The 15589-nt window shown below is 58.9% G+C and overlaps 2 protein-coding genes across 2 annotated transcripts; both read right to left on the bottom strand.

The window, feature by feature from the left end:
- Positions 1–219: 219 nt before the first annotated feature.
- LOC142092118 (1-acyl-sn-glycerol-3-phosphate acyltransferase alpha-like) lies at positions 220–4422 on the bottom strand. Its single transcript, XM_075171852.1, has 6 exons — positions 4235–4422; positions 1678–1811; positions 1204–1379; positions 970–1065; positions 655–727; positions 220–461 (listed from the first exon to the last, which is right to left on the bottom strand). Exons 1-6 carry the CDS (start codon positions 4420–4422, stop codon positions 220–222), a joined length of 909 nt encoding a protein of 302 aa, XP_075027953.1.
- Positions 4423–6909: 2487 nt separating this feature from the next.
- On the bottom strand, positions 6910–11556 carry PRR29 (proline rich 29). The gene is made up of 6 exons (XM_075171851.1): positions 11432–11556; positions 10833–10956; positions 8908–9023; positions 7847–8022; positions 7627–7697; positions 6910–7460 (listed from the first exon to the last, which is right to left on the bottom strand). Exons 1-6 carry the CDS (start codon positions 11507–11509, stop codon positions 7429–7431), a joined length of 597 nt encoding a protein of 198 aa, XP_075027952.1. The 5' UTR covers positions 11510–11556; the 3' UTR covers positions 6910–7428.
- Positions 11557–15589: the final 4033 nt, after the last annotated feature.

Below are 15589 nucleotides of genomic sequence, written 5' to 3'. Positions count from 1 at the left end.
GGGGTTTCTGGGGACACCTTGCACTGTTTTCGGGGTGCTGCCTGGTCCCCGTCCTTTACTGCTCTGCTTCCCCTTGCACCAGGGCACCGTCCTGCTCTCGCAGGCTGCCGGGGCGGTGGCAGGTCTGGTGGGCGCATCCACAGGGGACAAGGGGACAGCATGGCCCAGCCTCTGGCTGTGCCACCTCCCTTACGTCCCCAAGGGGCTCGGTCCCTCTGCCTAATTGCTGGTCCCGGTTGTGTCCTCCTCGCGCTGCGGGCTGCCCGTCCTCCTGCCAGCACCGGCCCCAGCACCACGTGGGAGCGGAGGCTGCTCAGCGCGCTGGTCCCCACAGTGATCTGCAGCCATCTCGGCGAAGGCATCAGCCATGGCCTGGCGGACAGTCTCTGTCAGTTCGGGGACATCCTTCGCACTCAGGCCCTGGGTTTCTACCTTGGGGAGGATTCGGATGGTGCACGTCCCTGGCGAGAGAAGGGGAAGGCCGGGGATGCTGTTAGATGAACTCACCAGGAACCAGGTCTTCCCACCAGCATCCTCCACCAGCAGCTGCCTCCCCACGCCTCAATGTCCCGCAAAGAGACGCCAAGCCCCACGTGCCTCATCCCCACCACCAGCCCTGCCTTCCAGCAACGGGGCTTCTTGTCCATCACTTACCAGAGGTGAATTTCTTATCCTTGGAGCTGAAGAAGTCCCAGTACGGGGAGATCACGATGGGGAAAATGGGAACCTGCAGGAGATGGAGGGTCAGGGGTGTCCTCCATACAGACCCCCTCCCCAGGTGGGACTCCAGCTCCTGCCGTGCCCCAGGCTTCAGCAGGTCTCCGTCCCCTCCCTAGGTCCTGCACAGCAGGGTGCCTGCCCCTGGGGACTGCAGACCCCAAAAGACCCTAACGTCCCCCATCCCGCTGCCCCGGGGTGCACGACCACCCCGCTCCATCAAGGGCAAGTGGAGGGGGAGGATGGCCTTACCTGAGCCTGCACGGCCAAGTGGAAAGCCCCGCGCTTGAAGGGCAGCATGGATTTGTCCTGGTTCCTGGTGCCTTCAGGGAAAATCAACACTCGGAGCTGCACGGGACAGGGAGAGACGTGAGCATGGACCCCGACCAGAGCACCCGGGGACCTGCTATGTCAGTCGTCCCCGCACCCCCCTTGCCCCATCAGTGTTTGCTCCCCAACTCCCCCCTGCTGCCAGCCCCCCCTCACATTTTCACGCCGCATGGTCCTGGCCGTCTGGGAGATGACATCGATTGCATCTTCTCTTTTGTGGCGGTCGATGAAGATGATGCCACTGAGCCAGCAGGCCCACCCCACAGTGCCCATGTACATGAGCTCCTTCTTGGCGATGGGCACACAGCGGTCAGGAATGACCTCCACCATGCCTGGAGGATGGATGGGAGAGGAAAGGATCCACCCCTGCCCAATGGCACCCAGAACCAACCAGTCCTGTGGCTGTAGTGACCTGGCAACATCTTCCATCGTCCCAACCCTCTCTCTGCAGCACACCCATAGCCCTGAGCTCCTGTCCCACCAGCTCTTCTGGCCTATGCCTACCACACTGCCCTGTAAAAATCCTGGTTCTGGCCTTGCTGGGACCCCCCAGGGTGAGCCTGGTCCACCCCTGCAGCACCCCAAAGGCTGCCCATGCAGTGATGAGCCCCCCTTCTCCCTTGCACATACCCATGAGGTCAAGGGAAGCTTGGTGGTTGCAAACTATCACATAGGGCTCCTTGATGTTCAGATGCTCAGAGCCCCATACCTGCATCTTGATGCCATAGAAGCGTTTGAGGGGCAGGATGGCAGCACGCAGGAGCCTAGGGCAGAAGAACACGGGGGGAGCAGATCAACACGGAGCGGGGCTGCTCGACTTTTTCCAGCCCTTCACAGTCACGCAGGGAGTAAGATGCAAGATGGGCCAGGCTAGATCTGGTCTACATGAGGAAATAGCGTGTCCCAGGGTGGATCTGTGTTCAGTCGCAGCGATGCTTTGCTTTTCTAAGCACATTTGTAGCCTGCATGGCTCAGAGCTAACCTTGTAACCATCCCCAAGGTGAGACCGGCTGCTGTCTCAGTAGTAGAGAGTCTGTACTGGAGCTGCTGCTGAAGAAAAGCAGCCAGCACAAGCTGGTGGGAGGAAAAAAAAAAAAAACCAACAGCCTTTTTGACGTCCAGGGATGATGGGAAAGCAAGAAGAGAAGGGATGGGATGTCTGCCTGCAGCCAAGGTGCGAATCATCACATCCCAGTGAGGACAACTGCCTCAGGCCAGGTGAGCCTCACCCCGAGGGTCCCCCACGTGCAGAGCTGGATCTGCGTGTGCGCGCTGGAAACCCAGACACCAGGCTCGCAGCCTGCGCTGCAGCTACCTAAAGCCGGAGGAGCTGGATCGCAGCCGAGAGGTGCTGAGCTGTAGATGGATGAGCACTGAAGACGGACGTGCAGAGGAACAGTTTTGAGACAGACAGGTCTACAGGGGTGCGGCTGTCGCCAGGGACTGCCCCTGCAGAGCAGCCAAAGGTGCTGCAGGCACCAAGCTTTGTGCTGCAGGTGGAGGGGGAAGAGAGCAGGGAAGGGAAAACCAACTCGGCTTCATTCGTTAGAGGAAATCACAAGGAACAGCTTCACTGGACCTGCAGTGTCACGAAAAGATGGAGGTTTCATCTGTGCAGATGGAAGGGGAACGAGGAAGAGTGGTGTCACCATCTGGGGAGGGTTGGACAGGAAGGGTAACATCAGGGTGGCAGTGCTGATGAAGGGTGACGCTCAGTATGAGAATAACGAGAGGAATGGAGGGAGGATGGAGCAACGGGGATTGCAGCACCCACAGTGGAGATAAAAAGCTGGTACGCTTTCGGTGTTGAAATGGGGCACTCTCTAATCCATAGCATGAAGAGCACCCATGCCAGGGTCCACACATCTGGCAGCGAGTGGTCCCAGGGAGCCCACGGGGGACAGGGCTGTCGGGAAGGGCTCAGCACCAGGTAGGGATGAGAAGTTTGGGAGGAGAGAGTAGAGGCAGGCACAGAGGGAGAAGGAGGCACAATGCTTAGAGGGTCTGATGTATCAGAAGACCACCCATCCCTTGGGAGACGCAGACTCAGCGATCCCTGTGTCTGCAGAGAAGCAGAACCCTTGTGGCAATGCCCCAAAGCCAGGACTAATGACAGGAACATGCTCCAGGCCACAGGCTTTGGGATTTGGTGGCTGAGGAGGAGACGGAGCTGGGCGTGCTGCTTCAGCGGAGGATGGCTGCGGGGTGTGACAAGATAAGGCAGCGTGAGTCACCGCTGCATCACGCCGGCTATTTCCACTAAGGCGGAAGCGTTTGCGCCAGGGCTCGGAGCACCTCCAGATGTGTGCGTGTGTGCACAGCATTTCTGCACAGAAAGGTTGAGGGAGAGAGGCTACACAACGGACTAACAACATCAAACCTCTGACCACGCTCCTGCCGAGGGCCCAAAATCCATCAGCACAAATACGTGATGGCTCGAGCTCAGCAAATACCACAAGCTCAGACATTTTTCACTCTGACATAATTATATCCCTTCTGGTATGCTATCATGCCCAGGAATCCAGTAACAAGATTGCAACACCCTTGAAAGCAACCAGACCTTCCTCTCGTGTTGCACAGCGATGTTATCTCGGCTGCCACCACCCTTGAGCACAGCTGACGGCCCCAGCACACGACTCGCCGGGACACGACTGCGCCATGCCCAACAGCTGATGGCACCGAGACATCCCAAAACCCCTCTGCCAAAGCGCGGTCCCCGGGGCTCCTGCTGAGCAAGACCTGGCTGCGCTGCCAGGGAGAGAGCGATGGGTGTGTATTTGCATCTCACTAATGATTGTACCTCCAACCTTTGCCAAAACCCCCCTATCACCCACCCAACTGATGACCCCAACATTGAGATGGCCAAGAATGATCCCTTTTACGCTACTTCATCCTCCAGGGACCACTAGTCCCGACCCAGCTGGCCACCTCCATCGTGGCGTAACCCTCCCTGGGCATGGCCAGCATCTCTTCACCACACCACAAGATGCAGATGCACCCTTCGTTGCCACATGGACACGACCGCAGCCTTCGCTGTGGCCCCAGGGCTCAACCACTGGCCGTAACATGGCTGTGGGTATGCCCAGAGCAGGAGAGAGCATGTGTCCACAAGACCACATGAGGTCCTCCATTGCAGCCAGGCCCCAGCCATCCCCACATCAGAATCACATCCCCAGGCCGTACTCACTTCATGTTCTCCACGGAGCGTCCCCGAAGAGCCGCAAAGGGGGACAGGAGGGTGGCCATGGCCACGATCCAGCAGTTGAAGAAGGCCACCTTGCAGAAGTAGTGGAAGGTGGCATTGTACCGGTAAAGCAGCAGGGCTGCCAAGGGGAGGAGGAGCAGCAGCCCGTGGAGCAGGACCACCTCCATCATGCTGCCCCAGCGGGAGGATGCTGGGGAGCTCAGCCCGCGTCCCCGGGAGCAGGGCGAGTGGAGCAGGGGATACCGAGGAACGTGGCAGGTGAATCAGGTGTATCAGCAGAGCAGTACGTGGGTGTTTGGGGCTGGTCCAGGGGACGGTGCTGTGTGTATCTCATCCTGTACAGAGGCTTGAGGATGGACTGGCTCAGATGGGAGGCAGGCTACCCCACCAAGGGCGGAGAGCGGTGGTGAGTCACCACCGGGGACTCTGGGTCGCCCAAGGTGTCACTGCTGATAAGCGCCCTCCCGGGCTGTTAAAAGCCATCGCAGTGCCTCCAACTTGATGCGATCAGATCTGTTGCCCACAAAAGCATCGATGCTCTGGGCACCTCTCCTGGCCACAAGGAACCCAACCCTGGGAAAGGGGGATCTCAGCTGGTAGGGACAGCAGGAGCTGGTTCTGGTCCATGCCCATCACGCCGGCAAGGCTTGTCGCAGATCCCTGTTGGCATCATGGCTAATCCCCAAACCTCCCCCTGCAGAGTATCAGATTATTGGAAAATATCTCCCTGCTGCTCCCTGCCTGGGTCTGGCAGGTGGTACCAGTGCTCCCCATCTCTCTGCTCCCCCCGCCCCCAATTTGGGCTGCAGGAGCCCCTTTGCCCTTCCTCTCCCAAGGCCCAGCATCTGTCACCAAGGTCCAAGCAACGCCACAGGGGTCTGAGCCCTGCCACCCCCCTGCTCCCACCCTGGGCTGAAGAAGGTGCCAGCCCTCGCCCCAGTTGGCAGCCAGGGGCTGCATTGCGTTAGGTGTTTACATAGGTGCAATTAGCATGCAGAGGGCTGTAATTAGCCTCTACTCCCGCTCTGTTGTTTCTGCGCTGGGCACGCAGGATCCAGGCCAGCTCTGGGTTGCCCTATAGAAACTCTGGTCTTGCTTTTAAAAAAGCAAGTGCTTGTCATTGGAGAGATAACTCCGACCTGGTCTCAGCCACCAGCAGCACCTCCCAGCCCGCTGTACCATGTCCCAAGTCCAGCCAGGGACATCCGCACGCTGCTGCCCAGACCCATCGGTTCATCTCGGACCCTTGGGGCAGGAGCCTGCGAGCAGACAGGTCCGCTCGTGCCTTCCCATAACCACCCCGCCAGGGCTCTGGGGCAAACAGTCCCATGATATGGGACTGGGGAGAGGCATCACATCACCTGGGTCAAACCCAGCAGCCCTGCCCCCAGCTGACACAGCCTACCTCCAGCGAAACCACTCCGCATCTCCTCTGCTCCGTTCCCCTCCATGCCCATGGCTTCTCTCTCCACCCACACCTTCTCCCTGTCCCTGCTGATGTGGGTGCAAGCAGGTGCCTTTGGGGTCCTGGCTGTGCGGTGGTCTCCGTGCTGCCAGCTGAAGGGTGCCCCGGTTCAACCAGTGTGACCCAGAGAGAGCTCCAAGGGTTGCTTCCACCGTGGGTGTTGCAATCCCCGTTGCTTCATCCTCTCATTCCTCTCATTATTCTCATATTCACGCTAAGATTGGGCCATATCTTGAGCCCACCCTTCCTGTCCACCCTATCCCCAGGTGACTCTGTCCTCCTTCCCTTTCTGTCTATATGGATGTGGAAACCTTTGTGCACCAACCTGGCTTCCCATCAAACTCAGCTCGGCTTTTGGATGGTCTCCTTCACTTCTCCTCTTGCTGTTCTGCCTGGCCAGTCTCGCAGCCTCTCGGGGTGCTCCCAGCTGGGGATGTGCTTTCATGCCGCAACCCAACGTGGCTCTTTTGCTCCCCATTGAGGAGCTTCTTCTCCAGCTTCAGCAGGAGCCAGGCTGAGCTTTGCTGCAGGGGAAGATCTGCCTGTGCTAGAGCACAGCTCAGTCATGGGCTCAGGGAGGACGAGCCCTCCTTTCCACAGGGACCCCAGAGGACAGACGGGGCAGTCCCTGTTCCTGATGGGTGCAGAAGGAAGGGATTTAAGGTGCAACTGCCTGGGCGCCATCTTTCTGCATGCTCTGAGCTCCAGATGACCACCAGCCCTGAAGTCTCCAGCTAGGAGCTCTGCTTTTAAGGCAAAGCCTCCTGATAACTGGCCTGTAACCCCACTGGGGTCAGAGCAGGGCTGTCATCCCTAAGTGGGGTTGGGGAGGTAGCAGAGGCAGGGGACAGCTTCTAACACCCAAAATGCATCTGCCCCTTTTTTCCTGGTGAGCAGGGGGGACACCGAGTCCGAGGGAACCCATGCTCACCCATGCTGCGTCCCCTTTATCAGGGCTGCTGCCCTGACCGCATCCCCACCAGGAACGAGCTGCAGGCCAGGTCCAGCTCCCCCCATGCTGTGCTCAGCCAGGAGCATCTCACTCTGCTTCCCAGCACCAGCCCTCAGGACCTCCCTGTATCACCCCAGCACCCCCATCAGGCACTGATAGACCCTCCCCACCGGCTGCAAGAGATTCACCCCCTCCCCAGCTTGGAGGGAGCCCTGCACTCAGGCACGAAGCCAGCAGTCTGGGTAATTACAGATGCTTAATTAGTGACAGCAGGGTGCTTTCTTAACAAAGCAAATTAATTACAGGCAATGTGCTGCATTGAGATCTGAAGGGACTAATGAAGACCAGGACCACCTGGGCTGGCATCACCCGCCCCTCCCCACCCATGGGGACGCAGCACAGCTCGTTCCGCAGAGTCCTCATGGCTTGGCAGAGACACGTTGTCCAGCTGGGACTGGGATGTCACCACTAACTTACTGGGGACAAGCCCTCTGCAGAGCACAGAGACAAAGCCTGTCCCTGTTTGGGGTCATGCTGTCACCTGGGTTTGATGACAGGCTTCACGACACCCCCCTGCCTCGGGGTGGCTTGTGGGGAGGAAGCCAGCGTGCCCAGCAAAATGCATTTTTGCATTGGCTTTCTCCCCGCGAGCCACCCTGACACTATGGATATCATGGAGCACCCATGCTCAGCACCTGCAGGATCTTCTGGGGTTGAGGGTGGGACGTGCAGGAGAAACCACCCTGGGAAGCATGGAGCTCACAGCCTCTCCTCCAACACGTCGTAGTATTCTGCGGAGAGAAAAGGGGACCTGGCGGATGTGCAAGGGCCACCCCCAGCACCCAATGGATGGAGGGAACAGGGAGGGCTCAGCCTTTGACCGGGGGCTGCCCGGTTGATGCATGCTTAAGGGCAAGATGTCCCTCATTGAGGGACACGGGGAGAACGTGTCCTTACCTGATGCTGGTGGGACGGTGGCTCCCACGGTCCCTGTGGCGCTGGGGGGTGGAGGGGGGGGCACCGCACTGCTGGAAAGGAGCAAGGACAGGAGTAAGTGCTGGCCTAGCGTTGCCCCTTGTGTCCCAGCTTGGGCTGGAAGTCCTGTTACACCAGGGGCCGCAGGGACACGCACGCAGCCCCATGCCAGGCGGCACAAAGCAGCACCCTCGTTACTCACATCTCCCCATCCTCGGCTAATGAGCCTGTGCCCAGGTACCGCATGGCCGCCGGCCCCTCATCCCCTGCTGGGACCGGCCACGCCAGGATAGGAGCAGGACTGGGGTAGGGGATGTAGTGATGGTGGAAAACCACAGCCTCCTCTTCCTCTCCGGTCTGCAAAGGCACCGCCATCGCCTGCAGAGAGGAACAAAAGGCAGGGCTGTGCTGGGCCCCTTTCGTCAGCCATCTCCCTAGGGAACTGCTCCCCAAAGCACCAGCGAGAGAGTTCCCACGGAGCTGCCCTTGGCTGTGATGCCACCGGCACGGCATGGCTCTCCCAGGGTCCGGCTGGGTGGGCTCGATCCCACACAAAGCCCCGCGGTCAGCCAGCGTGGGAACCCAGCTGCTGGGGACATGGGGAGGTGGCAGCCCCACAGATGGGACCTCAAAATGCTGCTGGGAAGAGCCCGTTTGATCCGACCGCTGAGATGTGACAGGCAGGGTCCAGTCTTGGCCAGCGTGGTGAACTGGTGGGCGCTGGGCGGGCAGCAGGGGAGGGTGCATGCCTAGAGATGCCAGCTGGCAGCGAGCAAGGCAGCTGCCCGCAGCCCAGCTCTCGCCCCTGCCGAGAAAGCAGCATTTGTTTCCCCCCACAGAGATGAAATGTTTAATATGATTTTGGTTCGAGATGGACTTTTAAATGAAAGCCCTTGCAGAGCCATCCTGCCTAATGAATAGCGCTCAGCCTCGCCGCTCGGCTGCCGCAGCCCAGCGCTGCAGCACGCAGGGAGGGTCCTGGCTCTTCCCAGCTGGGCTAAATCGCTTCTGAGCAGCCTGGATGTGATCTGTGCTGACAGAGCTGGGGGTCAAACAAGCACAAAGAGCCCCAAAACCCCAAGGGGCTGCAGAGCCTGGACTGAGATGGGCTGAGACCACCCAGCTTTTGCGCCTGGAGGGGTCTCATGCTGTGCTGAAGTGGGACTCGGGCATCCCGCTCTCCTGAGCAGCTCTGGAAAGGTTCCTTTGCCCACCTCTTTGGTCCTATGGTCCCTTTGCCCATCTGGCATCCCTGACCCTTACCTGGGCAGCAGCTGGGGACGGTCCAAATCCGAAGGACGTCAGTGCCGACACAGCCAGTCTGTTCATCACCACCTGGTGCATTTGGGAGTTCTGAATCATCATCAACTCAATTAAATCTGCCGGACAGTAAGGGGCTCTGCGTCAGAGAGAGATCAGAGCAAGGGCACGAGAAACATGGCCATGGGATGAGTGCTGCGACGGGGCCGCACCAAGCCTTGTCCCTGTGCCCAAGCAGTGGGAGCTAAGCCAAACTTCCCCCACCCCAATTTGGAAGGCCCATGTGGCACTTAAAAATTATTTTGCTTGGATAAAGCTTTAAAATAGCCATATTTCAGCCTTTTCTTATTTGCAAATGTGATTAAACATCTGGTCTGGCTTGCTGAGGGCTGCTCACAAAAGGTGATTAGTGGTGCTGGAGGCATCAGACTTTCCGCCCATTCGGAGGAGAATTGCTCTGGTCCTGGCAGTGCTCAGCGGCTTGGCAAGCCTCTGCCTTGGCACCCGACGGCAGAGCTGGTGTCCTGGGGGGTGGCACCGCATGGGGAGCACGCCAGGGTCAGCTCCACTTTGTACCACGTCACGCACGGGGGAGCTCAGAAAACCCCTACAGAGGCAGGAGCTGGGGCTGGACCATGGGGGTTGATCCCATCTCCATTCCCAGGAGCAAGCACCTACGGAGCTGGGTCCAGGAGAGGAGCAGGCTGGGGATGCTCTGGGGAGCCCTGCCTGGCTCCGCACAAGGAGCTGGGACCCGGAGCACGAGGGCCGTGCACATACAGGTTAGCGTCCCAGTCCCCTTGGCTGGACGCCCAAGCCGCGGTGCGGCTGCTGAGGGCAATCCGGCTGCAAGGGAAGCGCAGCGTCTGGCTCTGCATCCCCATTAAAACATCCCCATTTGCCGCAGGCGTCAAGTTCCCCTGCAAAATGCCGGTAAACCTGCCGGAGGGGCTGCCTCCGAGATCCCGCTGGCTTTGTGCATGAGACCCGTGAACCTCCCTTAGTCGGAGCCATGGGTAAAAAGGGGTTTGGGCATACCCGTGTCCCACATGCCAGATCCCAAAATGCTTTCACAGCTGCAGGGACGGACTCCCAGGGCACCCATGAGGCAGCCGACCCTCCAGCGAGGAGCATTACAGCACAACCCGGGAGGTGGCCGGAGCCAGAGCCACGAGGAGGGAGCGGGCCAGCAGCCAGGCATTGAACCGGGAGGAGAAAGCACGCGAAGGGCTGGTGGCTCTTAATGGATCCCACCCGTCCCACTGGAAAGGCAGCCAACCCCCCACTGCAGGGCTGCGAGGGGCCAGGCTGGGGTCTCTGTTTTCTTCCCACACCAATTTTGAGCGTGCCCTGTCCTTCCCCCCCTCCCCGCAAGGCTGCACAGCTTCACTCACGGTACATCCTGGGGACCACAACCCCCCCCCCCGTGTGCTCCCCCAGCCCAGACCGCTGAATCCTGGGTTGCACAAGGTCGGGTGAAGCCCCTATAGACAGTTGGTCTTTGCTCCTGCCTGCTGCATCCCACTGGCTCTGGGGCTGGCATGTGGCTCCCTCCAGTCCCACCTAGCATGGCCAAGGAGACCATATCACACTGGCTTTCCCTGATGATGCTCTCTACACCCACATGAAATGGGGTTTTGGAGAACAAAGAGAGGTAGATTTCAAAAAACAGCCCAAAACCATTCCCTGGGAGCATCCTGGCGTGGCCAAAACCAGCACAGACTTCAAGGTTGGTTAAACCACCAAAAATTGCATCTCGTGGGGCAAAGCAGCCATCAAAGCATGGTGTGGTCAGCCCTGTGAGGCTGCGGAGGGGGGGGCTGCAGCCCCCCTGCCTGTCCCTCATACTGAAAAGGCTGGAAAAAAAAGAAGAGGATGAAGTTAAGCTGGTTTTAACGCTGACCTCTACAATGTCTACCGTCACGCACCTCCCCGGATGTGCGGGGGTCCGGCGGCGGGGGCCAGGGCAGCCACGGTCCTGGGAAGGTGCTGAAGGATCAGCACTGGCTGCTGGGGCACCGGCACGGCCCCACCAGATCTCCCAGGTCGGAGCTGAAAGGCAGGAGGGGAAGGAAAACCTCAGGGATCTCCCACACTTGCTTTAATTTAGTGCCCTGTTAATGCGGCAGCCGGGGAGGAGAGGGGAGAGGAGCTGGTGGCAGGGAGGAGAGCAACGCTGGCCCCGGGGGGAGCAGGGATGGGAGCCTCAGAGGAAGGGGTGGCTTCCACTGACCCCTCTCTATCCAGGGGTGCAGCCTGCAAGCCTGGATGAATTGCATGCCTGCCAAGTCCCAACCCCTGGGGACGCGTCCCCATGCAGAAGTCACCTTCCCCAGGGCCCCGGGGTCTGCAGGGAGCAAGGGGGCATTTTGCAAAGAGCAGCTTTGCTGCCCCAGACCCCAGTGCCCACCCGAAACCCCGACCCCATCCCCTCTCTCCTCCCACCCCATCCCATTTTCCCCACCCTACCCTCACGAGCTCTGATTATCCCATAAATCCAGAGACAGAGCTGCTCTCCGGGCCTTACCCCGTGTGGGATGACATACGTCCCTGCTGGGGTGTCCCCCCAGACCCCATGGGGGTCCCCCGCTGCCCCCACCTCCATGCTCGGGCAGGCACGCGGGCGATGGGGCGAGCAGAGCTGCTGCAGGCAGCAGGGCTCGTTGCTATAGCTGCTGGAGCTAAACAAACCCTCCCCGGAGGTTTGGCCAGCAGAGGAGCACCCCTGGGCTGGCTTTTCCTGCAGTGAAAACTGGGGGGGTTATCCTGGTTTTCCCAGGATAACCCCCCCACTGCAAAAGGCTGTGGGGCAGGGATGGCTTGTGCCCCCCTGATGGCACTTCTGAGCCTGCAGGACAACTTTCCCTGCAGGGAAGCGAGCTGGGAGCAAGGGGCTGCAGGTTTTTCCAAGCCCTGCTACTGGTCCCAGTGGCAGGGGAGTTCTGGTCCCAGTGTTGGGGCTGCTCAGCCCCACTGGCATGTCACAGCTTGTAGCTTTGGGAGCTTTCCTAAAATCCCAGGTCCCAGCACCCTGTGGTCCCCACAGGTCCCATGCATCGCAGCCAGTGGGAGACGGGTCTGCTCCTGCCCTCTGGCCCGTGCTCTCGGTGCCTCTGTTTCCCAGTCTCGGGGTCTGCATTTCTGAGCTGGGAGATATTTGGGGATACGGAGCCCAAACACAGCCACCCCAGGACAGAGCAAAAGTCACTCAGCCCAGGGGATAAGAAGGAAAACCTGCGATGACAGGTCCCTGCTACCTTCTCCTGAGCTTTGGCAATCTGGGGCTCTGGAACATCCCAAGCCAGAGGCAATCCCGTCTTTAACAGCCTTTTCTGTCCAGTTTAAGGGCTCTTGCCTTGTGTTGGCTTTGAGCCCACCACCAGGTCACCTCCCTGGGGCAGAAGGCAGAGAAATGGGAAAACAAGGATGGGGTGGGGGCTGGTGGGATGTGCTTTCCCGTCGGAGCGGCTCGCTCCTTGCCATGCGCCTCTTTGATTGGGACTTATTGAAAGATCCCTTCGAGCACTGGCAGAAAGCAGCTGGAGGGGCCAGGAGGCAGCTGCAGCGTCTCCCTGCAGGGCTGTGCCTGGGGGGGCTCTGGGATGTCGGAGCAAACCTGGCAAGGGGCTTTTGCAGGGAGCATTGGGAAACGGGTCAGGGTGAGAGTCTGGGATAGCTTTGGATGTCAGGCTGGGATCGGATCTACAAGGCTCTGCGGTACCTGCCGTCGGATGGAGGGATCCCTGCCTCTGCACCACAGGTTTGGGGTTTCCATTGGTGGAGGGAGAAGGTCATTCCACCCCATGGGATGTCTCCTTGCAGGTCCTCAGAGACAACATCCCCCCACACGCAGCCAAGGCACAGTGGCCGGGGATGTCACTCAGCCCTGCCGGTGCCACCTGAGGTCTGGTCCCCAGGGTGCCCGTGGCACAGCGCCGGGTCCCCTGTGTCTGGCTCCCAGCCTCATGGACCACTTCCCCAGGGATGCAATGACCCACCACCGCATCCCTCCATGGAAACCCAGGCAAGGCTTAGCATGAGCATGAATCGATTGTACCAAAGCCTGGCTCCAGCCTGCTGCTCTCCCCTACCACGAGTCCCTCCCAGGATGCTCACAAGGGGATTTGTGTCCAGCAGCCCAAAACCAGCTCATGTTTTCCATTTATGTCCCCCTGGACAGAGAGCTCTGCGTGTCCGAGCTCATCCCAGGGAAACGCTGCGGCTGGGAATGGTATGTCTACACAAAATATTTAAGCCCCGGCAAACCCATTGCAATGAAAAACCACTTTCTCCCCCAAAACAGCCCAACTTTCCGCTGGCCTCAGGTATCTTTCCTCCACCTCCATCAGCTGCATTTCCCCAGACTGCTCTTCTGAGTGATTATTTCCATCAATATTACATCCAAAATCCACCGTCCACTCATAGCGCAGATCTGGGAACTTTTCCCAGGAACCCAGCCTGCAGCCAGCCCTGATCATCAAGTAGGAACAGATCTCTCCAAAAACTCTTATTCTGCCCCAAAATGGCACTGGAGATACCCCCAGATGCCAGGGGAGGAGCGCTCCAAGGCTGGCTGCCTTAGCCCCCAGCCGTTGGCTCTAGTTGGGCTATTTTCTGCTTGATTAGATTTTGCTCTGTGTTCCTAATTTCTCCAAGTCCCCCCCGGATTATTTCTCTGCCTTTTGTTATAACTCCCAAATTCCCATTATTTGCACATTTAATTACTGTGCTGATTACCCCCTGCTTCTGGCAGAGCCTGGCTTGCTCTGAACAGAGCCTGGGTATCGGTCTCACTGGTGCTAATATTGTTCTCATCTGTAAGAAGGATCCAAGCGCAAGGGCGAAGGGCTGAGCAGCGTAAGGAAACCTTCTGCCAGGTGGGACAGGGGACCTGCTCTGAACGTCCTCAGCCCCCCCATGGCAGCCTGAGCCCCTTTGGGGTGTTATTAACTGCCCTCCAGTGCAACCCACAGCCCCGATGCATCTCATGCAGCATTGCAGGACAGGGCACAGGCTGGGCTGCGCTATGGGCAGGGCTGTGCCTTGCCAGTCACCACGGCATGTCCCTTTTTAAGTCCTCCAGCACATCTGTCAAGCAGAGAAAAGGTTTGAGCATCAGCAGGAGAGAGGGAGCAGGAGACACGGGCACCGTGCACCCACCCCTGCATGGCAGCCTGGCTCTCAATCTTCTTTAAATCACAGCGTCATTGAATTAGGGCTGCAGATATAGGGCTGCAGATATCAGAGCGGGGGCAATCCCTGCCCAGGCCCCCTTGGGCAGAAGCAGTCACGGCTGTGTGGGTCAGCAGGAGGATCGACTGCCAGGTGATGGACGGATGGATGCTGAGTGGCACCCATGGCCAGGAAAGTATGGTCTGGGCACAGGGAAATGCAAGTGTCGAGGCACATGGGATGGGACAGAGAAAGGCAGCCGTGGCTGTGCTGTCCCCAGGACACTGCCCAGAGACACCTTTCACAGGTAGAAATGACCCTCCGGCTGGAGATACCATCTCTTCTCACCAAGGAGGTGGGGTGAGGACCCCCATCAACTGACTCACCTACACTGGGGAGAGGTGACAGCCTAGAACCAGTTTATGCTCCCCATCTTGGCATGCTTGGTGGTGGCATCATAAAACACCAGGGCTCAGGAGGGATCAGAGGATTATAAAGTGCTGGTGGGGATGGACCCTGCCACTGTCCCCAGTAAGAACCACCTTGCCAAACCCAACCCCTAGATCAAGATGTATGCCAAGAGACGCCCTGAGGATGCTCATCAGATCATTTTACCAGCAGCCCTCACTTTGGAAGCTCTTGAGCCCCTCTCTTACTGTCTAGGATTTCTTGTTCTGGAAACCCTCAGCTAAATCTTCACCCTAAATCAAACGCAAGGCCAGGAACTCAGCTCCATCCTCTGGTTAGGCAAAGGATGGGCTCCACCAGAAGCTTTGCTTTGGGCCACGGTCAGGACCAAGGCAGTGGTCCTGAAACAGGGTCAATCCCCTGGGGACCAGGAGGGACAGGCACCCTCTGCCACCACCTTGGACGTGAACCCAACATCTGCACCATGTAGGTGCGAGCAGACGCCACAGCACAAACCGGGAGCAGGGCGTGATGCTGCACCAAGATCCAGCCCCTCGGAGGCACACGATGCTCCCTCTGCACGGGTCTCTGCTTGCAATGAAAGCTTAGCATCAACAAGCTTTGGCAAATTAGCCAAGCAGGAGCAGGGGCACCCGGGGCGTGATGGCCGACCGTCAGACCGGGAACACCGGGACGATGATGCATCAAGTCCAGATGAGCTGTGCTCTGATACGGCCCGGCAGCAATGACTCACTGAGCTGCCCTCCGATAACCGGGGGAGGGCAGCGAGGTGACGACACATCCCTTGTGCCATCCCCTTTCACCGGAAACAAATTGGAGCCAGAGAGATTCCCAAAATGAGGAAACACAAACAGGAGGCAGCAACCTTGCCTAAGACCCGTGGAAGATGAAGTAAGCATGACTGAGGCAATACATCCCCCCATAATCACTGCTGGCTCCTAAGGGATATAAAAAAACCAGTCCAAAAACCAGTTTGTCATTGCACGTGAAGATAAACCCCAGATAAGGAGTGGCAGCTTGGCAGCCACCGTCCCCTGTGCTCTGCACACGCTGTCACACACAGCCGCTCGGGCACACACCTCTC

Source organism: Calonectris borealis, chromosome 22 (genome assembly GCF_964195595.1).
Source record: "Calonectris borealis chromosome 22, bCalBor7.hap1.2, whole genome shotgun sequence".
NCBI classification, from domain to species: Eukaryota; Metazoa; Chordata; class Aves; order Procellariiformes; family Procellariidae; genus Calonectris; species Calonectris borealis.
Note: the sequence above shows the minus strand (reverse complement) of the source record. Positions and strands in the feature narration are given on the sequence as shown.